Here is a 26289-nt window from a genome sequence, read left to right as displayed (position 1 = left end):
ATACCGATTAATTATGAAATTACATAAAATATGACACTGAGAAGTATGAAACCAATGTCACTTCCTCGAATAAGAGTAAGTATTTGTATTCTATATATACCTACATACGTATAATCTACTTATAATGAAATATTTAGACTGACATTAATGTTTTCAGTATATCTAGTTGGAAGTAGCATAAACACGGAACAATGCAAGGTGTTTCGAGGACATGTAAAGGAGTTTTAAAGTACGATTTTTAACTTTATTCACTTTATTTACTTTCTTGACAGTCTAACAGTATTGTTAATAAAACTGGATAACATTGTACTAGACAATGTTCCTCAGTCATGATGCTGAAATCTACATCTTGAATGCGAAAGTGCAACAGTAAACGTTTAGACGATTGAAATAGTTAATGCTTTAACAGTAATCTGCTAAGAATTCACAACTACGTTTTCTACATATTTTTTTTTACTTAACTTGCTGACGGGAAAGGGATACTTAGTAGCTTGTCGTGGATGGAACAATATATTGAGGACCCGGTTGTATATCCATATTATAATTTTATAGAATTCTTGCATAAAAAATGTCCTTAACAAGCAATCTGCGATATCATTTTCATTAATTTAAGAACTTCTTCACTTCCAATTTTCCATTAATCTAATAACATTCAAGAAATTCAAGTAAATATAATTTATTGCTCTTTATATTACTGTAAAAGTTAAGCTATGAAGATGGTCTTGGGATTAGAGATATTTGTATACATATTTATCTTTGCACAAATATTGTATATAATATTGCCTCCTGGTACATATATTATAGAGTGGGAGATTAATTATTGTATAATAAATGTGTACTCTATTGGGTATGACTGTTCTGTGAAATATTATAAACTGTCATTTTTTTAAATACGAAACTTCAGATACCCTGTGTTAAATTTTTCTAATGTGGTATCACCATGTTTTATGTTCTATTAAATTTTGTTACATCTTTAACCACAGATCTTACTCAGTTATTCGTTCATAAGATGTTCATAAGAATGCATATTTTCATAAGTATTCTGAAATGCATTATGATAAACCCTTTTATATTCATATTCCAAAATAAGTCCCAAAAAGCTCACCAACAAGAAAATGTCTCTCACTCTGAACTGTATATGGTACTTTTCAAGTCTTTACGTCGGAGGTCATTTAAATTGTAAGTAATTATTTGAGGTAACTGCATATGTGGAAATAGATCGAATTAATTAAATTAGTAATTATTAAATAGCAACATAATTATTTGTTAATAATATGTGTAATATGAAATGACCGAAGTCGATATTAAAAGGAATTATGATATTTACACAAATCCAGATTCTGTCTAATTAATGTGTTATTGGAATCAATAAGAATTCTTTGTTGGTCTTATTTGAGGTTCTGATTTTCGTTGTACCGTGATTTGGATTTCCGATTGTTCAAAAGACAATTATAGTGGCTGAGCGTATTCTTATGTTTGAACATTATTCTCGTACTTTTTCCCTTTATATTAATATTCCCATTATACAAGATGCGCATACTATGCGAATGCAAACTGATATTACAAATAATTTGAGCAAGCTGATGTAGTTATCAATGGGGACGTATTATAAGAATTTTCAAACATTAATCACTAGTCAAACGCGATTCTAATCGTAATAATCTTTGGAAACATAATCACAGAATAAAAACATAAAGGCGTAAATGAACAAATTCCCGACGAAGAAACTTTTGTATATATAAAATTGCATTGTCAATTCTTAAAACGCCATTTAAAGATATCAACATTTCTTTGGAAAAATGTAATTTTTGGCAAAATTAAAAGAGCCATCTACATAATGGAATTAAATATTAATCATCATATCGATGATGTATCTGCAATAACAATGTACTACTATAAAGATGAATATAACGTAAAGAAAATTTTTTAAATAATTCATTGTAAAAGTTAAGAAGTTGTTCTATTCCGAGCAAGCATAGAAAAATTAAAACACGACATATAATTTATCTAATAAGTGTCGAATCTAATTAACACTTACAGTTGTATGCTCGATTATAGATTAATTTATATAATTTTAGGTCTATCTTTTACTCGAGAAAGAACTATGTTGATTACTGCGCGACGTTGACGAGAATTTGCATATTAAGTATCTACTCATCTTAATTTCACTAATTTAATTTCTTTAATTTTTCAATAATTTGCTGTATTTGTTATCCAAAATTATCGTGACAAGACAGCCAAACGAATATTAAAAATTTATTAACTTAATATGATTCATGACGAGAACGTTTTGTTGAGAAACGTTACGGTAGATCTGTATTCTACCGACCGAGTGAAATATTTTGATTTTGTTGCTTCAAAACTGTCGCAAAAACCATAAATGACACGAGAAGAACCTTTAGAATAACATAAACAAAGCTTGCATAAATTTGAAAAAACATAAACTTGCTTTTAAATGAAATGAGTTCAATATTAAAATTTTAAGTCAGTATCTATTGACGTAATAATCTAATACCTACAGATGTAGAGCAAACATCAAATGACCCGAATTTCCTTTCACTCTGAACTCCTTTATTAAGTTCAAATTTAAATAATCAAGAAAGATTTTTGTAGCAGTCAAACAACAGAGTATCTATCTATCTAAAGTTTCAAGTTAATATCATTAACATCAACATTTTCGCTGTATTTTGGGGGTGGCTTTTTATGCAAAGGTGCCTCGTCTGGCATGTATACGGTCACTTTGTTTGGAATATTACACTTTTCAACATTTATATCTTCTTCCTCGGATTTCTCCGGCGATAAGCAAAGCCATACAGCTGATATAGCTGCGACTACTATTGCAGTTGCAAGCATCCAACGTGGTATTCCTGTGTGGCGTGAAGCACACTGTAGCCAATCTGATCCAGGTATCATTGCAGATTGTTCGGTTTCTCCTGAATAGTCTGATGGATTGCCGTAGTCCACGGTCTGTTCCATTATTAATATAAGTCATGTGTTACAAATGTAACTTTGTAGTATATATGTATATTAAGGTGCAATACAGAAATATGTTAAGCATTTCATATAATTTGTTAAAAGAATGAAATTATGTAAGCAGACCACTGATCATGGCAAAATTAATTGATTCTGAATTATAGGTTTAATTTTAACAAAGGTCCTGCATATAAGTGGTTGGTACAAAAATAATTGATGTAATTTATAAACTTACCCCTGCATCTATAGGGACTGTTTTAATATAGGTCTGTGGTAGCTTAAATCCATTAGAGTCCCACCAACCAGGTAACAGTTCCTTTCTTAATCCAGGATCTGTTAGTATGTCATTATCCGGGACATCTGGTGACATCAATAGTATATTCGAGTCAACTCCTTCTTCAACGTAGATAGCAACTGACAAAAGGCATACTAGATCTAAGTTACGCTGCTTGGCCATAGAGTCACAGCCTATGGTACAAGCATAGCGGTCATCTTGCATTGTATATGCTTCTGTGCATGCTGTAAAAAATTATTTACATGTAGGTATAATTTAGAACTCTTTATCAAAACTGGAAAATCTAATCAAGTATAACAAAATATATGATGTATGAAAATATAATATAGAATATACTAGAAAATATTTATTATTAGAGCATACATGCTTCACAGGCATCCCTGGTACCATTTAAGCTGTCAGGTTCTAAACCATGACGCAGATCAACCAGATTAAAAAACCTGCAACCTCTCTGGCAACACGATTTGGAGTATTCATTCTGAAATATGACGACAATAAGATTTGTTCACGTCAATCAATATAAGCAGTATTATTAAATATTGTACAAGACAACTGACATGCACGAACAACAATTTAAATGAACAAATTTGCATACAATTGCAAAGGGCAGTGGAGCCTTTTCACAGAGATATACACACGGATCCTCCCGATTCATGAACTTATAAAGCACATCACCCCGGCTAAGATCCGCAGTAAATAGTATTAGCAATGCAAAAATTTCCTTATATCTTCTCATCATGAAGAAATCCGATTTCTTTACGTACTCGTCGCTGTGTCAAAATAATCTGTTAAACAAGGATACTACACTTGATAAGGATGGTAGCTCGATGAATAATCGAGTAAATATCGATTTAATTATGGTGGGAACGCGCGTTACTGGTCGGCGAAAATGTCAGCTGAAGATCCGTCCAATGAATACATGAAACCCCGGTTGGGTCTGCGTCGTCTGCTTTGAGTTTTTGGTCTCTGAGATTTCCGGTTATCAAGAGTAACGCTATAAAAATTGCCGCTGTAAAAATTTCGTTTCAAAATACAATGTGTCTAAATAATTTTGAATAACGCATCTACTTACGAGTACAATAATAAATAAATTCTAGCACTAAACCTGTTTACCTATAACGCTCTAGTTTATTACGCATTATAGGTAATGGAAATAGAATTGGATGACGCTCCAATCATTTTATTTATATAGCAATTTGATCATGCACGTTTATTAGAATCTAGATAGATTAATAATAATTTATATAACAAAGAAAAGCACAAACATTTTCCAATTCACTCTGACTCTTGCAATTTAAATTAGACGTAGACATATGTGCGCGCAAGCGTATTCAATATAATATATGGCTAAGCCATATTGTCTTTGTCATAATCAAATCAATTAAATCCATTGTTATACACAATCTAATTCTAATAAACAGTTTTTATGCTTCAACAACCTATATTTTTATTTTGACAATCATATAATGGCGATTTATTGTAATATCTATATTTTTAAAACAGTATATAGCCGTTGACTTTATTGTACATGGCTCTCGAATTGTGTTTACAATTTTACTGTTATGAATTTTTGGAATTCGCAAACCTTTGACATTTACACAAACGCTGTAGTCATTTTTTAGCGAGAGTACGTGCCTAAGAAGTTTTATTTAGTTTCAAGGTTATCGCTAATTATGGCAAGAATCTTCGTGAAGGCATTGGCCGGCAGAGGCGGCAGCTTCTAAAGCATACGGGACCACGTTTCCAACAAGATTCGGTAGTCCGCAGCAGTTTGCAGTGGTCTGTCTTCTGCCGTCGTGCGATTTGGGTTGTTGGGAGTCTTTACATTCCTGTTAACTGATTATTTTCTCATACATCGTGAGTAGTAAAATTAGTCGGTTCCCAGAAAATTGTTATAACTCGAGAATATATTTACTGTTATAAATATACTCAATTTGACAATTGTTATTCTAGAGTAATTATCACATTAATTAAGTAAACGGCACATTTCGCATAGGAACTTCTGGTTTAAAATTGTATATCGTTATAGAACAGTAATATCTTTGTGAAATTAATAATAGTGTCATTGACTAGTGCAAAGTATCAATAATCGTTTCATTGTGATTTTTAACTGAATCTAATCAATTTTATTATATGATATAAGCCATATGTTTCATGAAAATTTAATAGTCTTTTAACATATCACCACATAATTGGGACACAGTTGTTATGTGATAAGAGATATTTTTTTAGATTTTCCTTACTTATATAATTTATACCACTTAATTGATTTTTTTGAAGATGATGCAACATTATAATATATGTAATGAGTAACAACTGGCATGACAGATGCTTTTTCAGATATGGCAATTTTACTGGTATTTGGCTCACTTCCTTTTAGAACTTTTCAAAACAACTTTAATTTGTGATTATTAAATATTCATATGCAAAATTAAGTAATATTGAGTCTATTCATTGGTAATTGTTTAATTGATCTTTATTAGCATAATTGCTGGTAGTAAGGTTTAATTCATATATGTATAACAAAATTGTATAATTACCCAGTCATCTATTCATGTTCCATTTATGTAATAACATTAAAATATAATACTAAATATAGATGAATTTAATATTTGCTGTTTGATATTAAAAGTTATTTTTTTTATAGCTCCTCAATCATGCCGACTAATATCCAAGATGGTTTTGCAACAAGAGCCATTCACGCAGGACAAGATCCACTGCAATGGAGTCATTGTTCTATTGTTCCTCCTTTAGTAATGTCCACAACTTTTCGGCAAGACGCACCAAATGAACACAGAGTAACTTAAACAAAGTATTTTTCTACATAGTCAAACGTGTTGATGTAATTAATTATTGAGTGTCGATTTTCAAAAAATTCTGTAATTAATTTCATGAGTGACATTTAAATTTTGATTGTGTGGTCTGAATAATCTTGCATTATTGAAATGATCAGGCAGTTTCAATATAGCATTGCTATGTCATTATCAATCATAATAATTGGTCAAAATTAATACATCACTCTCCTCTTACAGATGTGCCAATTTTAGCCAATTATTTTCAATCACATGTCGTTTACAGTTCATTTCAAACTTGGATATACTTGCTATATTGAATATGACTATGAACATTAATTTTTACGTTTCATATTGCAGGGTTTTGAGTATGGACGATCAGGAAATCCTACTCGTAATGTTTTGGAATCATGCTTAGCTGCGCTAGAAGGTGGCAAACATGCATTTGCATTTGCATCTGGCCTTGGTGCAACAACAGGTATTATATCATTATTGCAATCAGGAGATCATCTTGTATGTGGTAATGATATATATGGAGGAACCAACCGGTTTTTCCAAAAGTGTTCTTCTAAGCAAGGCATTAAAGTTACCTTCGTGAATGCGAGTGATCCAAAACAGATTATAGATTCTGTACAATCCAACACAAAGGTGAGTAAATGTATAAAATAATTAGCATTCGCATTCTGCAAAGCATTATGAATATATTCTTAAGCAATTGATCATTCCGATGTTTGAGTATATAAATTATCAGACTCACTGTATACATATTGACATGTTTGGTAACTGTAGCAGAATATCGGCAGTGTTCATTAATTTAATCTACAGCTTTATTTTTCTGACGCAATTATTGCTCAAATGATAAGCTCTCAGATAATGATAGTTGAACCACTTCAAACAATAAATGTTATTTACATTGGATATCTTTATGGACGTTCAGTTAATCTGTTGTCAAAACGTAAATTAAAAAAAAAGATAAAATTGGAAGTTAAATTTCATGCTTGTATGTGGTGAGTGGATTAAATTTTCGAATCATTGTTTCTAAGATCTTGGAATGTTTATACGTTCAGAACCGATAATCTTAGAATTTCTTCTTATAAGGGTATTGCCTCTTTTAAAAATCATACATTTAAATATCTTAGAGAATATTTTGGCAGTACATCTGATAATGGTTTTCATCATGTCAGGCAACGTCTCATGTCATTCCGTGATATATAAAAAGGAAGGTTAAACTTGATTATGTGGATTAATGACGAAATAAAGACAATTGATACTTTTTATAGCTTACAAGATATAGTGAAAAATTTATCCGATTCCAGCGGTTCCTGATAATGGGTCTTATGAATTTAATATTAAATTAATATAAAATTGATCAGACTTACCATAGATCATTCATATGGCATTAACCGATTATCCGTCAACATCATATTTCTTGTTGTAGATGATATGGCTAGAGACTCCCACCAACCCATTATTAATGTTAGTCGATATTAAAGCCGTTGTAGAATCTCTTAAGGCGACCCGTCCAGATATTATTCTTGTTGTTGATAATACTTTCTTAACATGCTATTTTCAGGTAAGTTATGTATATACATACACTGAATATTTGATTACGGTAGCATACGAAAAAATTATAGTTAAGTAAATTATTTCTTTGTTTGTAATTAGCGTCCTCTAGAACTTGGCGCAGATATTGTTACATACTCGTTAACAAAATACATGAACGGTCATTCTGATGTTATAATGGGTGCAGCAATTACCAAGTGTGATGATCTTGCCGAGCGATTGCGATTTAATCAAAATGGTAAACCGCTCTTGCAATATCGCCATTATTACAAAAAATATTTAATTTAAGGCGTATGAAGGAATTTTAGAATGCTTTTCATTAAATTATTCTTTTGTTAGCCATGGGTATCGTGCCATCGCCATTTGATTGTTCACTGGTAAACCGTAGTTTGAAAACACTGGAACTGAGAATGAAGCAACATATGAAGAATGGTCTTGCTGTCGCCAAATATTTAGAAAAACATCCTCTAGTTGAAAAAGTTATTCATCCACGTAAGAAGAATTTATATCTATAATTAGAATTGTTGCAAGGTATAAAGTGACAATCTTATTTGTCACATTATACGTGAGAATTGAATATGTATTTTTATTCTCATAGTACTTCCATCTCATCCACAACATGAATTGGCCTTGAAGCAAACAACTGGTCACAGTGGAATGATCTCTTTTTATATTAAGGGTGATTCCGTTAAATTTTTAAAGGCTTTGAAATTATTCTGCGTAGCCGAATCTCTTGGCGGATACGAATCACTTGCAGAATTGCCGTATGTATAATTAATGTAGATATATCCATTGTGGAGAAAATTATAGATAAGCAAATGATTGAAAATAAAATTTTCTGTTATGTTAGATCAGTCATGACGCACGCATCTATTCCTGAAGCAGAGAGAGCAGCATTAGGTATTACTGATCAATTAATTCGCTTATCTGTGGGACTTGAATCTGAACAAGATGTGATAGCTGATCTTGATCAAGCTTTCAAAGTGTGCCAATCAAATGATGCAAAATTTTAGCAATACTTTAATAAATAATAACAAATTTATCATAATGTTATCACGTATATATGTATATTTTTTTTTTAGTAGATTCAAATTTTGTATATACCTTTTGGTGCGGGTAACCTTCGGTATCTAAATTTTTAATTAATTATCATTGTTTATAGATGCGATTCGGGGCATAATATTTTCTTGTCTCGTTTGAGCCACAGTTTCATATAATATATTGCTCTTTTTTTCATGTACAGCAAGTCCTCGAGTTACACAAATTAAATTGTGTGGCAACCTACTGAACGAATTAATCGACTAAGTCGAGAATTTGCTGTATATAATATTTACAATATTTTTAGTCACATCATTGTTTATCGTTGGTATTTTACTGATAATTCGTATACTGTAATTTCTGCGAGTACAAATTTCATGTATAGTCTGCATAATATTATATCGAACTTTACAACTCACATTGCTTTTATCGTAAAGTAGAAAAGTCTTGTTCCATGGTAAACAAAACTGTTTTGGATACGAACAATTTTGTTTATATATGAATGTGCGACGCTTCACATGAGAATGTCATTGTGAAAATAAATATTCACTGTTAACCTACTTTTATACTGTTTAACAAGCGAATTTTTGTATCAGACTATTTCTTCAAACACGCGTGTTGAGATGACTTGTTAAGCTAATCTATTTTGTTCTGTTTTCGTTTATGTACGTAATATGTAAGTAACAAATTATTGAAGATTATAAATAAATATTTATTCATTGCTTCTCGAACATCTGCTAGCGATTCAATTGACCTACACTTTATGCCCACTTTCCGGTGAAAATAATTATGCAACTTTATACAATATTTTATTCGTAAAGGATACAATACACTATTTACGAAACATGTACTTGAAACTTTTCTTCGCCATTTTGACAGACGTGTTTCTCCTATCATGATTAAATTTTGATGCATTAATTCTTTAATTTGGTATGGCTAACTCATTCAATTTTACAAGACAGTTTGTTTCTTCATACAATTATATAACGAAGCAAGACATTTTTCTCTTCAAGAACTTTTCTTAAAAGATATACAATATACAACAGTATATTTTGGTCTGTAGTATAAAATACATAATTATGTTAATAATCGACATTATTTATTGGGTCACGTCACCATTAAGAACAATTTAGAAGTTCAAGTGATAAGGTTTTCATTGCTAAAGAACCGATTCAACTGTTCTTAGTACCACTGAAATATTATTATAATTGTCCTTCAAAGAACGTTTATATTAGTTTATTAATTCAGTCTAGTTATAATCATTCAGGAAGGTTTAAATGACAATTTGCCTTTTCTATATCTGACAACTTTTTCAACCCATTCGATATAAATTATTTTTATTTCATTAGAGTCCTAGGACAATAGTTTCCCGACGTACATATTTCGACGTATAAAGCCGATTACAAATGTCCTTAATATTTGGACACTTTTAAGGCTTTGCGCAAGGACTTTAACATGGACACATGACCGTTACCGGAAAAAAATAATACTTAAATTGAATTGTGGATTCGTTTAATGCTTATTGCATATTAAGTTGAATATGCCTTAGCTGAACGATGCTACTAAATAAATTGGACACAGGAATGTTATTTATAAAAATCATATAAATGCTATTTATCAGTAAACGATTCCTTAAGTTACATGTACCGTTATTAGAAAAGACTTTTGATTAAGTGATGATTTATCAGATATTATGCTATATCTATTTCGACTAACAGTACTTGGCCCACTGGTGTTGGCAATCAATAATAAATTAATTAATAAAATAATCTTCTGTATGTCTAACCTATAAAGAATACATTAAACGTGCTGTGAACCTTTCTTCCGACTATTTTACTCTCCATTGCAATGCATATATTTGGAGTATTAAATAAAATCATAAAAATGTATTTTACAGTTTGGAACACATTCTCGAGAAGATGCCAATAATTGACATAAATTTATTAAATATTCGATCTGCATCAGCATCTGCTCATTTCATGCACTCCATTTTAAGGTTCACATAACATTTATACATTTTTTACGTATCATTGTAAATTTACTTTCGAAGTACTCCTCACTTTTGCACTTTTCATTCTATCGTACTGCTGTGCCCGATTGTATAACAATACTCCAATAATTACTAATGAAGTTCCTAGAGCCGATAAGCCAGTTACCGGATTATTGAATAACAATACGGAAAGCCAAATTAAAAATGCTCTCTTAGCCGTATTGGCAACACTGCAATGGCAATAAGTATTGTCAATAATTAGTGTATAATTAAAATATAGTTGATTCTTAATAGCAAATCTTACCTATGCGTGACGGGACTAATATAATCCATAAGTACATAAGCAGTAATGCTTTGAAAATGGAAGAACACTCCATTGAGAAGGAATGCAGAGAATAATTTGAAAGATAGGGAATGCTCTAGAGTTGGTAAATCTACCAGTAATATTGAAACTGGTATTTGTACCACTATGGATGCTAGACTGGTATAAAATTGAAGCTCTGCAGGCCTGCAATAGATATATAAATTGTTATTAACCTCGTAAATATTTCTTTGATGATAGTTTGATTCCCACAATAGAAACAGATAGCTGACTCACGTGTATTTAAAATTATCACCGCTTATTAGCATCTTTGAATAAACGTTTTGTAAACATTCTGTTAAATTCGTGGCCATCGCTGCTACAAATCCTCTCAAATCAAAACTTATTTCGTTGGCAGAACAGAGGGCAAGACCTCCCATTACAGGTATTAATGATAAATTAACATAGAGACCAGTATGCTCACCTGAAATCCATGTTAATAATCACTACAATAGATAAAGTGGTAGAATTATTGCAAATTATAAATGCATTCAAATTTTCTTATGTAATAACCACATGTCAATCAACTGACAATGAGCTTACCTAGTAGATATCTGCTAATTAATACAGTAAAAAGTGGTGCACTACTTTTAATAGTTTCAGTGAAACTGACAGCTACATAATTGAGAGCGACCAATCCCAAAACAACTGTTGTGAATCGAGTGCATCCAACAAGTATCATATGTTTATAAAAGCCAGGTGGTCTCATTAAACGTGAGCTTGCACGATACATACCACATGGAAAGTACATCTGAATAAATCCACAGATTGCTGTCATCAACATTTGACAAGCACCTAGGATACCAATTTTATCGAAAATATATTTATGTATTTGACTTTAATATAAAGAAATTTTACCTAGTATGGTGGGATCTCCTTCCATGTACGACAGTATGTATTTGTTCAGGAATAATGTACATCCACTGAAGACATACCAGAGTATCAAGAACAAAAGTGCTCTAGGATTAAACAGTCCACCTTTTGTATCAGTGATCAGTAGAGCTTCCCCTTCACGTTTCTTCAGGTCATGCTGTTTCAGTGGATTATCAAATACCATAGTTATTTCTTCTGCATCTTTAGAGCTCTGGGTATAGTTTATGCGAATAGAATGATTATCCATGACAGTTGAACCACAGGTCAAAGATTTTTATGATACGATGGATATTCAATTTGTTGTTTTGTCGACAGCACTGTGTTTCTCCACATTCCGATACGAAATAGATAATAAACTGTTGTTCTTATCACTTTCTGCGCGAGGTTAAGTTTGCAAGATTGTGGAACCTTACAATTATAATAACGTGCCAAAATGTGTGTAGCACAGTTTTTTCCTCATTTAATCGAATTTATTCTGAAAATACAATTATTACATTTCATGAGTTAGATCATTATCAATTTGTGTTAATTGTTGTTAATATACCAGGTTAGGAGAAGTAACATGTATACCTGTGAAAGAATTTATTACCGGTTTGCATCATCATAAATATTAGTTGAGATAAACATTGTGGTATAAATAATATTTATTGTTACACTATAGTCATCAAATACAAATTTCTGTCACAACGTTAACACCTCACGATTTCCTCAATGGCGGAGAACAAACTTTTTTCTTCCACCCACTTCCACCCTCTGTTGGTGTATACGGTGTATACCAATTACATTTTATAATGACCTATACCCTATAAACAATCGACATCATATATTACACCACGTTACCGTAACAAAATATTGAATAAAAAAATAGACGTCGTTAATGAACAGGGTAAATAGTAACATTCCATTACGTATGATATGCTTTTTGAACAAGACATATTACAATGCATTGATTAGTACCAAAAGCTAGGAATATAATAAATTTCAATAATTTCCATGAAATACTGTTGCTGATACCTTTGGAATGAAAATTTAAATTTTTTAAATATGTACAAATTATAGCTCTGACAAGCGTATCTTTTTTAGCACTTTCTTATCTGATGGTTTTTGCGATGATGCTGAAGAATATTTCTGTAAATATTCATTATAAGCCAGTATAGCAACATTTCTTCCAGCTATGGCGCTCATTTCCATAGCACTTGCAGCCCATTCTATTGCATTTGTTTGATAGACTAAATCGTAGAGTTTAAAATTGTCATTGCGCAAAGTTGCACCATAATGTGGGTAGGCCTTCCATTTAACTTCCTTTACTTCATCAATCTGAAATTGGAGTTTGTTCCAATAATTATGTTACATTATATCATTATACATTTTTTAGTTATTACAAAAATACGTTTAATGTCGTACTTGTAGAAATATGTCGTTTAAGTCTTCTAATTTTAAAGACTCCTTGCTGAATATTTTCCAAACTCTCGAATCAGCTCCAGTATAACCTTCAACCGGAAATATTTTACCGATACTGTTGATCTTTGTATTTAGCAGGTTGCAACTCATTACACCGTCTAGTAGTTCCGCCAATCCAAAATATGATGGATTCAAGTCTCCCTGTACAAACGTAGCGACAGTTGTTTGATAATCTCCAGGAAATTTAAACTCTGTCCCGTTTGGGAATCCTTCAAATTCAATGGACCATTCTTGATCTTGGGTTAAGGGTGTAGCAATGATAACAATATCATAAAAACTGCTGTTAGAGATGCCTGAAAATTTAAAAAAATATGAAATTGAGGTATTGAGGATGACTGCATATTTAGGTGAACCACATGACTGATTTACTGTGTATTTTCTGCTCACCTTCCTGATCGTAAAAAATTTCATATTGTAATAATTTGTCGCTTTTTTGAGAATAACGAATTTTTGTTACTTGTGAAGGCACCACTTCTACTGATTTAGTTTTTGAAATAAGCCCTTTAGGTATCTTAAAGAGCAGAATATTGTAATTTATGATTTAACAATAATCATATAATTTCAAGACAATCAAAGATGCAAGATATACCTTGTCATTTCCCCCTTTCACAGCCCATAAATTAAAACCACCTCCAGCTACAGATGCACATCCAACAAAACTCTGAACATTAGTGTCTTGTCCATAATTTACAATTAATGTAGCTGTAACTAGTTCGTCTATTAACTTCGATGAATAGCCAAGGTTTAGTAAATGATTTTTTGTTGTTATGTCCATCATCTTTGGAAATTGTTCATTCATAGCTCCCATGAGAGAAGTTGTGTTAATAAATGTTGCTCCATTATTCTGAAGTTCATATATTGTCTCAAAATCTTGAAGCAATTTATTAATGTAACTATTCAAAATAAAAAATTATGTATGAGTCTGGTACAGATTATGGATATATAAGTGTTTAAATCCTTTTTCTTGCCAGATTTGACTTAGCAACATACCTGTACAGAGCAAAAGGCTGGAAACCATATCTATAAAAGAGTTTGATAAATGTTATGATTTCCCATTTACTCTCTTTAAAAACAAATTCCTTTCCATTCCACACACCATATCTTTGATTGTCAGGTGAGGGTCTTTGTTCCAACCCTTAAATAAATATATAGTCAGCAATTGGAAAATAATTCAACATATTTAGTTAAACATTATGAAAACATAACACTATTTGATTATTTACCAAGTATTTCAGTGAAGTGATTCATGTATCGTTGTCTGTTGTGAATTATGGATCCACCAGCTTCATACAAATTCTGTCCTATTTCTATTGTAGCCAAACGTCCGCCAACATTATTAGCTTCAAAGACATCAATCTGTACATTTTCCTTAAATAATTCATTTAAATAGTATGATGCTGACGATCCACTAATACCTCCTCCGATGATAGCTGCAAAGTGATAAATAGATTAGTAAAGAATCATGTCAAAATTATTTGTTTGTGACTTCAATACAGATACTTACCAATTCGTGGAGTGCATTGTTTTATTGAATGTGCTTTATTAATGAAGAAAGTCAGAAGCAACAGGTACAACATATTATTCATTACAACTCTGAAAGCTGTATAGCAAATATAAAGTGAAATTCGAGAACTGTTAACTTGACTGGCCAAATTATACAGAATCAATGTACAAACGTACTAATTAAAACTAGGTCTGTAAAAACTCAATAAGGCGCGCTAAAAATAAAAATTTGATAATCATCTTTTTCTTAGTACCACCCACGTATCACCTATTATATTATTTGGCTGATACTGCATCTACAAATACGAGGAAAATTAAAAATACGAAAATCAACATTTCGTCGGTATTACAGTTTCTGCGCAACATTAAACTTTAGAAGGTAACACAATGAAGGATATTTATTACAATTTACAAATTGAATTAAATTTAATTCTAATACATACTTAGCGTATATTAAATTTTACGTGCTTTTCACCTAAATTTACTGATACATAAAAAAGTAGTTATCTACAGGATAAGTTTTTTATTTTTCACATATGACCATCTATTACCGACAGAGCAGCATGTAACTACTACTAGTTTAAATTTGTATATATAATTATGAGTAAAGAATTTTTTTGCAAGACCCCAAGACCCAAATCCACTATTGATACCCATTGTCACATTGAATAACTTATTACCATTAACAGGTTATGTTCACTATAGCTGCGTCGGTAAAGCACTTAAAATTATGCGCGCGCAGAAATAGAACGGGGTGGAAAATTCCCGCAAACGTCTATTTCACAATCCCCCTTGCTTCAAACTCTACTTAGCATGGAGATGCGGAGTCCATGTATTATAAGTCCACAATCGAACCTAAATGTGCAGCAACATGTCCGTGCATGCGCAGTATTTGTTCCCAGGATGCATTAAACTTTGAATAATTCGTTAACGGCTGTTATTGTAGAGGTTGCTACGTACCATGAGTTTTCTAGAGTTGGGCGGCAGATGTACGTTTAATTACGCTATTTTCCTTTTGCCACGATGACGCAGGCTTCTCCACATCAAAGAATGAATGAAAGTCTGCTGTCGCGAACCAATGAACTGAAACGAAGGCGTTATATACGTGAGTCACTCGCGACTTGATTTGTCTGATTTATTTCAATTTGTTCTACTAAAAAAGGGCACCGTGACAATCGTTTGCGAGTCACTTGCATCGTAAAGAGATTCGTCCTTAATTGGAGCCTCAAAACCGACAAAGAATGCCCTCAAGCTGTGAGGCACAGTTACTCAGCCCCATCGTGGAGACCCCATTGTCTACTTTAAGAATCCACAAGGTACGAACAGTACAGAATATCTTATAAATATATATCGTAGCTTCAGTTACATATACTATACTATTGATTACTGGAAGAGATAAATTATCGAGCTTCATTAATATTTTGAAATTCCGATTAGGTACATTGAGTGTATTTTGAGAACAGCAATTGTCGTCATTATAACTTAATTGTCATTATAACCACTCACGTCTATCTTTGAGTCCATTTTCTTTATATCAAAATGTCAAAGTCGGTAAATGAACTTTTATTTATCTTCTTTTTTTCCTTGATGTCCAAGGGATGGTTTACTTTTGAATTTTCTGCGTCGCTAGGAATGTCGTTTGAAAATTCGCATTCACTCTCTCGTAACGAATTCGGAGCATGGAAATGTCGCTGACAATATAAGTATATGTGAAAAAAATATGTCAATTATTGAACGCAGTCGGATGTCTCGAGAATAGCGTTTGCCGCGCCATTGACTTGTGAATGCACACGTTATTACGACGTCGCACATGCGTAGGTATTCAAGGACACGTATGCAGTCCGATATGTGAAGCTTTTAACAAGCCCGCAGCCAGGTCCAGACTAAATAAAACATTAATTCGAGATCACGACGTTATTAACCTAGCAAGAAGTTGAGATTCGCCGAAAAGTGCAGATGGCACGTTCCAAATACTGAAATCTGAATTTCAGCGAAAAAGATAATGTGGAGCCATGTGTAAACTCAACCAATACTGACTCGCATTATCGTAAAGTTCGCGAATCGCGCATAAGTCTATTACTACACAGCCGTTAGATTTGTTTTGATATTAGGGGGAAGGTGGCGCCTGGTAGATTACATTTACGAATCCGAATGTACAAGCATTTATACGTAGAATGCTGGTTTAGCGTAGGAGGCTGTTAAATTTCTTTCATTTGATTATACATATATTACGTTATTTCAGGTAGGCCTATTATAGTCTGTAAGTTCAAGGTGCGTGGACGAGTGGAGACGAAGATGAGTAGTTATTTTTGTTAACGCTTAGAACGGATGGGAGGAATAAAAAAGAGAGAGACAATGTATGACCTTTGACCCTGATACCAGCTATGGCCTTGACACGGTTGAGCTATAAATCTTTCAGTATGGCTAATCGAAAGTGCCGCAAGATAAAGCGGCTCGTAAAAATTCGTTAAACTCTCGCAAATTTTCTCATTAAGACTAATTCTAGTATCCGTGGTATAATTCGCGTAGGGAACATTGGGAAGGTATGAAGTATCTTCATGAAATTTTTCTTCGTGTGATCAATTATATTATGCTTGTGTTACGTAACTTAAAAAATAATTGAGCTTTATAATGAAGGGGACCTAAGTGGATCTGCATAAATTGAATAAACTTTATTTAACATATATTTGTATTACCGATGATCAATATTATTATCGATTATTGGTATAAAGCATTGAGATGTAGATTTATATATATCTCATTATATATCCGCGATATTTGCATACAATACAGTCTTGATTACATATGTCTCAAGAATGTCATTGCTGTTATGAAAATTGCAAAAAGTTCCACTTGCTAAATATAGAAATGCCCTCATGCGAATTTCAGTTTACTTAACTCCCAGCGGATGCGCGTCGTACGAATTCGAATGGCAGGGTACGTTAAGAAGTTGCCAAAAAAAAAACAATAAAAAGTTTGTGTGACCAGTTTAAAAAAATTGTTCCCAGCATCCCTTTCCATTGGTCCATCTAACGAGAATATCCCAGTACCTCCGAACGCGCCAAGATACAACCGTAAGGGATACTCCAATTTTCAGATACGACCGAGTAAATACGCCTGATGGTGTCGAATAATAATTTCACCGTTCCGCTCGTTCTATGTAACGTATCGTCGTAAGGTCTGTATCATAAACGTATGTCGACAAGGTATACTACAGTGAAATTCATAATGATCGAAAAGCTAATTTCTGCAAACCTGTGGTCCAACTATCGGCGGGTCCGACTGACTCGTCGACGACATCAGCAGTAGCAGCAGCATCGGGTTCTCCTTGTGGTCAGGAGGAATCCTGAACCATAGAGACCCATAGAGAAAGAGAGAGAGAGAGAGAGAGAGTGACGGAGGGAGGAGTATACGTACAGTCAGAGGAAAGCAAGTGAGAGCGAGAGCAGAGGTAGCCCGATAGAGTGACTGGTGGAGGGAGGAAGTGGTGGGAGAGAATCCAGAGAGTGAGGGAGCACGAGCGCCAGAGGAGTCAGATACAGACACACCGAAAGAGCAAGAGGGAACAAGTTGTATACATATATCGAGTGAGATAGAAGGTAGTGAGGAGAGGAGAGGGAAAACCACGGGGTTTTGAAAAAGTTTTATCTTGCCGGCCCGCTCGGCCTCTCAGACGCTACCGAACGCCGGTACGGTGTGTACGGTGTTTTGACTGTCTCCCGATCAGCCTGTCCGTCGTCACGTCTATCCAATAGTCTAAAACCAATCGTGTTGTTAGTCGACTGGCCCCCGCAGTTGTCAGAGTCCACCCTTACGCCGTTAAAAATATCCAGCCATAATACGCGTCTACTGTCAACAATCGAATCGGGATCACGAGGAGGAGGTCGAACGAACGAGCGTCATGTATTGTCGTTGTTGTCGCTGAGGGCGGCGCGCGATTTTGCACGTGGCAGGATCATACGGCCCGGTCGCGTCTTGTTTTATTTTTTTTCTTTATTCTTTATCGCGAATTAACCACCTCGTAGGAGCATCAAGATGACGAGTGTATTACTAAAGAGTGTATTGCTGTTCATGCTGCTTGGTACGACCCTCGCAGTCGCCTCTGAGGTGAGTCTCAGTTCCAATAGTATCTACACTTGTGACTTGTAAAACCGTTAAAGTATCGTAGCGTCAAAAAGTAATGCTTACCAGTCGTTCCGTATTCAATTGTATCAAGACGAATCGACCCTAATGGATACTTGATGATACTTTAAGTTCGTTTGTTCGGACGCTCGAGTTTTAACGGGGCGAAGTTGTGTAACGATATATGTATGTACGTTTCTAAGAGACCGTGAAACTTTACGAGTGCTTAAACTTTTGAAAAATATACGAGCACCGTCTATAGCACTCTCTTTAAAACTTTTTTTCGTAACCGCTACTTAATACTTATTTAGAGTTATACGCTTATCGGGAGACTCGATGATAATTAGTATAGTGAGGTCATCTGCTAGTCAAATTATTCTTAAATTTCTATATCGATGTTACGTTCATTCCTGTCGATCAGCAGCGAACAGTAAGAAATCTGCTAGTCGGTAAGTTAACCTATACACGAGGGACTTAACTCGTGCTACTTTGTTAAGCCTTGTTACGTGTTATCAGTACAGAGGAATTCGTATTCGATAAAATACCTGTGACTGTAGTTTACTCGTATGATATATTTGCATCCACACGCGAATGCGTGGTTCCTCCGGGGTCACTGAATTTTTGAATTTGGTTGTACGTACTAGATGGTTATGGACGTATGTGCATTGGCATAGTGATACCACCGGCAGGGTTGGGTGTGGAGCGAATATGTGCATCGGGCTTTGGCCAATAGGCCAGGGATTGTACGTTTATAATTTGTCTTCGTTTGACGACATCCACGTTGTCAATCCTGCAGGACTATAAATTACTGAGCGATCGGTCTCGCCTGGAAAAATCATGTACCACCACGTGTCAATTGAACTTTTTTATTGGTAATATAAAAACAATAGGGAAAAAAAAAAATCATCGACTATATTTCACCGGTGTGAAAATTATAGACATGTTACTAGTTTCAATTGACAGTCCATTTGCAAAGATTTTTTTTCAGTATTTTTTGCGTATCCCCAGTACAATGTATGCCTATAATATTATCATACGAGTCGTTCGATAAAGAATCATCTTTTTGAATTTCTATTCACATGCAGATCTATCTCTATGTTATTCGTAGTTGACAAATCGAATCTGGGACGTATATATATTTAATAAATTAAAATATCGATAAGAATAATCGTATTCGAAAGTTACGTATCTACGTTGATCGGCAAATCGATATTTATTTGGCAAGATGAAAAACTTCGATCAGATTCGATTAACACGATATGATTTTATCGCGAGTTTCTTACTCGTCTTATAAAAGTCTAGTCGAGGTCAATGTGACAGCAATGTGTGGATTTAACGTAGTTTGGGGTGTCTGATATTTAGAAAAGAATCTTTTTTTTTTTTTTGGGGGAAAATACGAAACTTCACGCACGGTAAAGCGTCGACGCACTTATTCTGTGAATGAATTAACTCAATTAAAAATTCACGCTGGTTTCTTCGCGGTTCGACTTTCAAAGTGGTGAGAATTTAATGGCAACGCATTTTTTGTCTTTATCTGTGTTAGTCGCGAGTTTGAAATTCTGATGTACGTAATTGATATGCACTCATGTATGGAACGAACGTAACCCTTACTTCGGGCTGATCGACTAATTAATGTGATGAAAGGACGCGCTTCGTCAGTACTTTTAATTAATCAGTCAATATTTTTCGTTTTGTTTTTGTTGCCTATCATTTTTTAAAAATCTTGTTACTTCTCATCCTTGGGACATTAGGACAATATACTTTGACTGCGCGCTTAACGATGTTGGCAATCGTTGTCAATCCGTATATTTTTTTTGTCGTATTTAATTGCATGCAGAAACTTTTAATTACATTGGATACTTGGTCGCAGAGCTATGCAATATTTTTGTCATACTACCGTTATCGCACAGCGATAGTGCTGACAGTTATCTAGATTATCGGTCGACAGTCGAGCGTTGCTGATGATGAATTCTATGAAAACTTTGAATAGACACTGTCAAATCGTAGTTACGCCTTTTCTGCTCGTCTTTGCGGCACCGGTTAATTAAACCCTCAATACAGGTTATGACAAATCATTTAGACAGCTATAAAATAATAATTTTTGATTTGCCGATACGCGAAATATTCCGGCAATTGTCGTTAGTTTAAAACGGGACTGAAGGAAATCGTCCGTGAGGAGACAATTGAAGGCGCGAGCATTGAATTCAGAAGCTAAAGTCAAAGAACGTGCGGTACCGTTTGCCGTTCTAAAGTCGATATAGAAAGAGTAATATAGAGCAATCAAGAAAAGAATAAGAATTCTGACCTTATTACTCTGATCCGATTGGCTCAAAGTGAATTCTCATATTTAGGAATCGTACTATTTCTTTTGCCAATTAATCGACTCTCAGAAGTGACTTGATAAAAATAATTATTTCCTATAAAAAAACAATACTCGAAGCTAATTATTTATCTATGGCAAATTGGTCGACGTTACCTTGTATTTCCATTTTTTATGTCAAAACACGATTTTCAATTAGTATTCGTATCTTGAAAAATTACCGATAAGCGCACGATAGAGTCTTTGTTATCTTTAACCTGGAAAAGCGAAATGAGAAAAAAAATGTCGTGCGTCCATGACAGCGATAACAGTGACACAATTGTTATGGTGTCAGAAAAATGATGTTTTTATTATTTCTTTGTTTTTGCCGGCGATAATAAGAAGTGATTATAAAAAAAATTTTACTTTTAATAACCCGTATAAAAATTGTACTGGTTTTCGTAAAATTAATACAGCTGTTTGAAATTTATCTGCCGCGTATTGGCTAACGGATATAGCTGCTAATCGATGAGGAATTGAATTAGGTTCAAGAAGCGGGCGAAGAATGGCCACGGTAAGGATGGAACGGTGGCACGAAATTATTTAGTAATGCGATTTTAACGCGGTTATCTCCAGTCAGTACATTACATTAACGCGTTCGCATACCCGCGGGCTAAAGTTCGACCTAGGTCAATTTAAAAATGATCCTAATTTCGATCGGGCCCCGTTTAGCCGAGGCTTTAGGCATTTCAGCGTCGTTCGATTGGCACTTAGATAATTGCTGTGTTTAATTGGACGAGTAAGTAGTGACTGGCTTGGTCCCTCTTGGCAGTAACATTCGTCTTCTGTCGACTTCCGCCAATTGAGTTTTCCAGGAGACGAAGAAAAATTTGATTATGGATGATCCGAGGTCTCTTTTGGGGAGAGCGCGGTATAAGGTCGAAGTATCTCTTTGTCACGTTTCTTTTCATTTGCTTCATCTCGATACTCTGTCAATGGCCAGAAGGCGTTGGATAGTTCGAATTTGAATGCTAGAAGATCCCGTAGGCAGCAGGACGCGATACGAAAGATTTGTACCTTATGAAAAATATGGTAATGTTCTCAGGATACGTGCCGTATGGGCAGCTCTATACGAGGATTTATATCGATGCTCTGCAGAGGTCATGGGGTCATAAGGGGTTACTATATCTCGAAAAATGGCGCCTCGCGCAATTTCAAAAGTTAATGTTATGGAGAGAGAGAGAGAGAGAGAGAGACTACCTCTAGACTTGTCAAATTGGCGATACGATATTTTCATCAGTTCCATTAGATTGTTTGGTAAAGTTCTTAGGATTTCTATGGTTTCCATGTACATGCAATGCAGTGGATTTTATTTCTCTTGTGAAAAATTATAATTGGTACTTCAATCTCTTTGCTGGTTAAACTTTAATTCGAGATAAGTATGAGCCTTTGACATTCCATTCTATTCCATTGAATTACACGTGTTGTTTTGAGCCGATGAAAGAAATTTTTTTTCGTTCAATGGGTGACGAATAATTTAAAATTCGAATCCACGTGCGTTAGAGAGGTTTAGGATATATTTTGACAAGTTGAAAAAAAAAAATTCTTCCATACTTGACCCGATGTCAAGTCCAAAATATAAATCACGTGTATAAAAAAGGACAGAGAACTCGTTGGGTCGCATACACGTTACACGGCAGAAGTGGAGGCAGACGTAAACAGTGAGAAGAAAGAGAGAAAGAGAGTGGGCCCAAAATAAACATGATGGGTCAGCTCGGAGCTGCCATAGATTTAAAGGAGAAAGGCCAACGCCATCTAGAAACTTATGGGGACCACTCTTGCCATCCGAGTGGTCCCGTACAAAAGGTCGTACATCAAATACCGTAGCAGCTTGTACTAGCCTGCGTAAAAACATATGGACCCAGCTTAGTCTCCCATGGCAAAAGGTGTCCCATAGTTTGAGAATTAAAACCACGATGTATTACGCCACTGGCTACATCTCGTAAACCAATCGGTGAAACGTGCCGTATTACACAAGAGACCCATAGTGCTCTGATGTCATATACGCCGATGTTATGGGTCTTGTCGTGATGGAGTTAGTTATTCGTTACGGTAGTAAAGGTTAAAAATACAGTTTGCGTGTCGCGCCAGTTAAAAATATCGTAACGTTCCACTACGACCCTGCGTACCGTTCGCCATTAATTACCAACTCGAGGAAAGCTCGTACTTTGCACTTGGAACGCAGACAATTTTGGATGGCAATTGGGACCGGTTGCCGGGACGATTTGCTTAGGCGCATGCGCAATGCAGTCCCACAAATAAAATCTCACGGAACGGACAGACTCGGAACGAATCTGCAAAAAGTCGTTATACGTACTTTGTATGAACCTAACCTAACTTATCATAATACCAGATGTACCTTACGTAAGAGCAAGTCGTCTTCCAGACTGTTCCAGTGCATCGTGGTAAGTGCACGAAGGACAGTTGAAATGATAAAAAGTAGTGAGCAGGAGAAAAAAGAAGATATTCTACTTGTGTGACTTGTAGGATTGTGCGAGCGGTGATGTCTTTTTTTTTTTTTTCCAAAAATTGCATTACGGTTACAGTTGTTTACGCGGAGGTGTGTACGTATCTACGGATCGTCATTATTATGCTTTGATACTTGTATTTCTGAGAATGGTCATTATTAATTAACCCGTTTTTATCGACGTATCGTATATTTTAATGTAAAGTGGCATTGAACTTCGTTCTGCAGGGATATCAAGAAACGCTTGATATGCCTGTGTACGCGTATGGAATCGATTCCATTAGCGCGCCCGACTAGTTAGCAAAGTTGAAAAAAGAAAGTAGCCATCAATAGCTTTATTTACTGCATCTGGTGCGAAAATTTCCACGAGGATCCGTCAAATGCTGTCGTTGTTTCGTATCGTCAAACGATATACAAAAAATGTCTTAGTAATAATTATTTATACACGAAGGCCAGAATCTGCTCCCGGATTATGTAGCAGGATAGTAAACAGTGAAACGTGAAGAGTCTCTCGCGTAAATAATACACGAATAGACACACGCTCGGATAATAAATATTCATTTCGCGAAATATTTCCAGATGGAAGAGCAATACCCGCGCGCGGTCGATATTAAAAAGGAAAAGAGAAAAGATACTTCTGGATAGTGTTATCCTTTTTTTTTTTTTCGTCATTCAAGTAATTTCCGAAATTTTTCGCTAACTTTCGTAGTCGTAAATTACTTAGGCCGATACGACCAATCTTGTTTGCCTTTTGAAAACTTTAGTTGGCTACTGCATTCCTGTTGCATTAATAATCCTATGACTTTATAAGGTCTTAGATGCAGTTGGTTTACGAAGGGAAGATGCTCTCGTACGCACGTGATGTCATATGTGGTTATAACGATGTTTTTCGTATATGACGCAACTCCATTGTGGGTGTGGATGTTAAGTCTGTTAGGGACAATGTCGATTTCATTTGCAGATGTCTTCACTGTATTAAAGAAAAAAAGTATATTCACTGGTTCCGTGACGCAACCTTGAATCGGTTTTTTTTTCCAAAAATGGCGATTTCGTACGAACGAGAATCCATGTTGTCGGATTTATCATTTTAACAATGCAATAGCACAGAGGCAGCATGGACGAGCGAGAGCTGATCTAATTGTATCTTAAGAGCGATTTGCAAGATTACAGTCATCTTGATTACTTGGAAATAGAATCATGTACATTCTTAATATACAATAACCCGTAACCAAGAAAGCAAAGCAGGTTTCGCATTATTTCCGACAGAATGACGTCCTATGCTTAAACATGCCAAAGGCACGGTGCGCGTGCATGTAAAATAAGAAATAAAAATAAAATAGTTTTTCTTTGAAATCCATATGACTTGTAAAAAAGTATGAAAATTATGATAGGAAAAATCATATCCTTTATGCTGGGGTACTGTAAGTCAGGTGGATGTACGTTTTACCGTAATTTCAACATGCTCCATTTGTCGGACCGATATCGTTTTTAATTGATTTTTCTCATAATCCTTATTAGGGCATTAACGATATTATGATAGGGTAGACAGCGTTTCGTTTGTTAGCGGTCTTCGTAATCGTAGCTTATTCGCTCCTTTTTCCTCCTATTCGTTCTCTTTCGTTTGGTCTCCCCCCCCCCCACCACCACCCCCATCTCTCTATTACACGTGGTTCCGTCTTTATTAATTATCTCTGCCGTTCGCCACAAGTTTATTAAATTAATCCCATATCGATCGCCCGAGCCTTACAGCCGGTGGCTGTCGCGTCAATGAAAATGATCCAAGAATGACTTTAAGCTGCGAGGACGAAGACCGTATCCCAAGTCTGTGGAAGGATTTCAATTATTGTCTCAAGGAAGTTCAACGCACGGCTAGGCAGGAACCTCCAGCCTACCTAGCTAATACAAACGTATATCCATGAATCTGTCTATAGGTGTATCTACCTACAGAAAGGAGGTCCCCAGTATCCATGTAGCGACATTTGCCGCGTGCGCGGGTGGATATATATATATATATATATATATATTTGTAAATGCAGGTAACGTTCCTTAACAATAAGCTACCTATCCCCGTTCCCCTCACTTTTACGCTAGTCTCCAGCATTCCCAGGAAGAGACATCCGATCTAGTTCGACTGTACTGCTAGATAAAGGAACTTTTTAGCCGAGAATCCATTCCGCCATTTCCAACGGCGTGGGCGCGTCTGTATTGATAACGGACTGGCATTTCTTGTCATTCATGACTTCTACGTCATGTACGTAGGTATTTGCTTTCTGTTCTTGAATTCCTTGATGACGTCACCTATCGGCGGGATGAAGTTAAAAGTGTCCTCAAGTATCGGGATAGCTTGAAATGCGCTAAGTACCCTTTTGGTGGAGCGCGATAAGGATGCTTTCTGGTCCATTGATGAGCAACAGCCAGTAGGGAACGATGTGCGCATCCTCGCTACTGATGTTCGTGGAGGGTCAGAGGTAGTAAGAGGGAGGGAGGGAGGG

At 35.0% G+C, this 26289-nt stretch overlaps 5 protein-coding genes across 14 annotated transcripts in view; 2 read left to right on the top strand and 3 right to left on the bottom strand.

Annotated features, from left to right (window-relative positions):
• Positions 1-230: 230 nt before the first annotated feature.
• On the bottom strand, positions 231-4276 carry LOC107263597 (transmembrane protein 59-like). 2 transcript variants are annotated; one of them, XM_015730961.2, is made up of 4 exons: positions 3864-4276; positions 3632-3746; positions 3209-3492; positions 231-2967 (listed from the first exon to the last, which is right to left on the bottom strand). In XM_015730961.2, exons 1-4 carry the CDS (start codon positions 4005-4007, stop codon positions 2641-2643), a joined length of 870 nt encoding a protein of 289 aa, XP_015586447.1. In that variant the 5' UTR covers positions 4008-4276; the 3' UTR covers positions 231-2640. The 2 variants fall into 2 exon arrangements, with proteins under 2 accessions (XP_015586447.1, XP_024936784.1); XM_025081016.1 differs by having other exon boundaries at positions 3826-3876.
• Positions 4277-4938: 662 nt separating this feature from the next.
• Positions 4939-9392, top strand: LOC107263594 (cystathionine gamma-lyase). 3 transcript variants are annotated; one of them, XM_015730955.2, is made up of 8 exons: positions 4939-5125; positions 5916-6066; positions 6421-6708; positions 7499-7633; positions 7726-7861; positions 7963-8115; positions 8222-8387; positions 8479-9392. In XM_015730955.2, exons 2-8 carry the CDS (start codon positions 5926-5928, stop codon positions 8501-8503), a joined length of 1044 nt encoding a protein of 347 aa, XP_015586441.1. In that variant the 5' UTR covers positions 4939-5125; positions 5916-5925; the 3' UTR covers positions 8504-9392. The 3 variants fall into 3 exon arrangements, with proteins under 3 accessions (XP_015586441.1, XP_015586440.1, XP_024936765.1); XM_015730954.2 differs by having other exon boundaries at positions 4944-5125; positions 8474-9392; XM_025080997.1 differs by lacking the exon at positions 4939-5125 and adding an exon at positions 5709-5725 and having other exon boundaries at positions 8474-9392.
• Positions 9393-9981: 589 nt separating this feature from the next.
• LOC107263595 (solute carrier family 35 member E2) lies at positions 9982-12603 on the bottom strand. Of its 3 annotated transcripts, none has more exons than XM_015730958.2 (6): positions 12475-12603; positions 11871-12360; positions 11556-11807; positions 11250-11436; positions 10956-11159; positions 9982-10881 (listed from the first exon to the last, which is right to left on the bottom strand). In XM_015730958.2, exons 2-6 carry the CDS (start codon positions 12130-12132, stop codon positions 10689-10691), a joined length of 1098 nt encoding a protein of 365 aa, XP_015586444.1. In that variant the 5' UTR covers positions 12133-12360; positions 12475-12603; the 3' UTR covers positions 9982-10688. The 3 variants fall into 3 exon arrangements, with proteins under 3 accessions (XP_015586444.1, XP_015586443.1, XP_015586445.1); XM_015730957.1 differs by having other exon boundaries at positions 12456-12600; XM_015730959.1 differs by having other exon boundaries at positions 11748-11807; positions 12456-12600.
• LOC107263592 (prenylcysteine oxidase) lies at positions 12512-15932 on the bottom strand. Of its 5 annotated transcripts, XM_015730951.2 has the most exons (9): positions 15293-15518; positions 15027-15145; positions 14851-14946; positions 14570-14776; positions 14337-14481; positions 13936-14239; positions 13734-13857; positions 13290-13639; positions 12512-13202 (listed from the first exon to the last, which is right to left on the bottom strand). In XM_015730951.2, exons 3-9 carry the CDS (start codon positions 14930-14932, stop codon positions 12939-12941), a joined length of 1476 nt encoding a protein of 491 aa, XP_015586437.1. In that variant the 5' UTR covers positions 14933-14946; positions 15027-15145; positions 15293-15518; the 3' UTR covers positions 12512-12938. The 5 variants fall into 5 exon arrangements, with proteins under 5 accessions (XP_015586437.1, XP_015586438.1, XP_015586436.1 ...); XM_015730952.2 differs by lacking the exons at positions 15027-15145; positions 15293-15518 and adding an exon at positions 15810-15932; XM_015730950.2 differs by having other exon boundaries at positions 14851-15145.
• Positions 15933-18494: 2562 nt separating this feature from the next.
• Positions 18495-26289, top strand: part of LOC107263585 (basement membrane-specific heparan sulfate proteoglycan core protein) — a 108232-nt gene continuing 100437 nt past the window's right edge. The window contains exon 1 of the mRNA XM_025080977.1: positions 18495-18956. Within this exon, the coding sequence (XP_024936745.1) occupies positions 18885-18956 (72 nt within the window). The 5' untranslated portion in view covers positions 18495-18884. The remainder of the gene's footprint in view (positions 18957-26289) is intronic.

The sequence above is a fragment of the Cephus cinctus genome, unplaced genomic scaffold (genome assembly GCF_000341935.2).
Source record: "Cephus cinctus unplaced genomic scaffold, Ccin1 Ccin1_scaffold0160, whole genome shotgun sequence".
NCBI lineage: Eukaryota > Metazoa > Arthropoda > Insecta > Hymenoptera > Cephidae > Cephus > Cephus cinctus.
The sequence above is the reverse complement of the archived record's forward strand: the minus strand, read 5'-3'. Positions and strand labels throughout refer to the sequence as shown.

Bases quoted from the DNA above. Each gene is read 5' to 3' on its own strand.
- LOC107263597 (XM_015730961.2), bottom strand. From the start codon at position 4,007: ATGATGAGAAGATATAAGGAAATTTTTGCATTGCTAATACTATTTACT. The intron at 3,493-3,631 runs GTATGCTCTAAT...AATTTTTTACAG, and splicing joins CAGGGATGCCTGTGAAGCAT to CATGCACAGAAGCATATACA. The intron at 2,968-3,208 runs GTAAGTTTATAA...ATAATGGAACAG, and splicing joins CAGTCCCTATAGATGCAGGG to ACCGTGGACTACGGCAATCC.
- LOC107263595 (XM_015730958.2), bottom strand. From the start codon at position 12,132: ATGGATAATCATTCTATTCGCATAAACTATACCCAGAGCTCTAAAGAT. The intron at 11,437-11,555 runs GTAAGCTCATTG...CATGGATTTCAG, and splicing joins AATTAGCAGATATCTACTAG to GTGAGCATACTGGTCTCTAT. The intron at 11,160-11,249 runs GTGAGTCAGCTA...TATCTATTGCAG, and splicing joins GGTGATAATTTTAAATACAC to GCCTGCAGAGCTTCAATTTT.
- LOC107263594 (XM_015730954.2), top strand. From the start codon at position 5,926: ATGCCGACTAATATCCAAGATGGTTTTGCAACAAGAGCCATTCACGCA. The intron at 8,116-8,221 runs GTAAGAAGAATT...TTATTCTCATAG, and splicing joins TGAAAAAGTTATTCATCCAC to TACTTCCATCTCATCCACAA. The intron at 8,388-8,473 runs GTATGTATAATT...CTGTTATGTTAG, and splicing joins GAATCACTTGCAGAATTGCC to ATCAGTCATGACGCACGCAT.
- LOC107263592 (XM_015730952.2), bottom strand. From the start codon at position 14,932: ATGAATAATATGTTGTACCTGTTGCTTCTGACTTTCTTCATTAATAAA. The intron at 13,858-13,935 runs GTATATCTTGCA...CTGCTCTTTAAG, and splicing joins TGAAAGGGGGAAATGACAAG to ATACCTAAAGGGCTTATTTC. The intron at 13,640-13,733 runs GTGAGCAGAAAA...TTAAATTTTCAG, and splicing joins AATTTTTTACGATCAGGAAG to GCATCTCTAACAGCAGTTTT.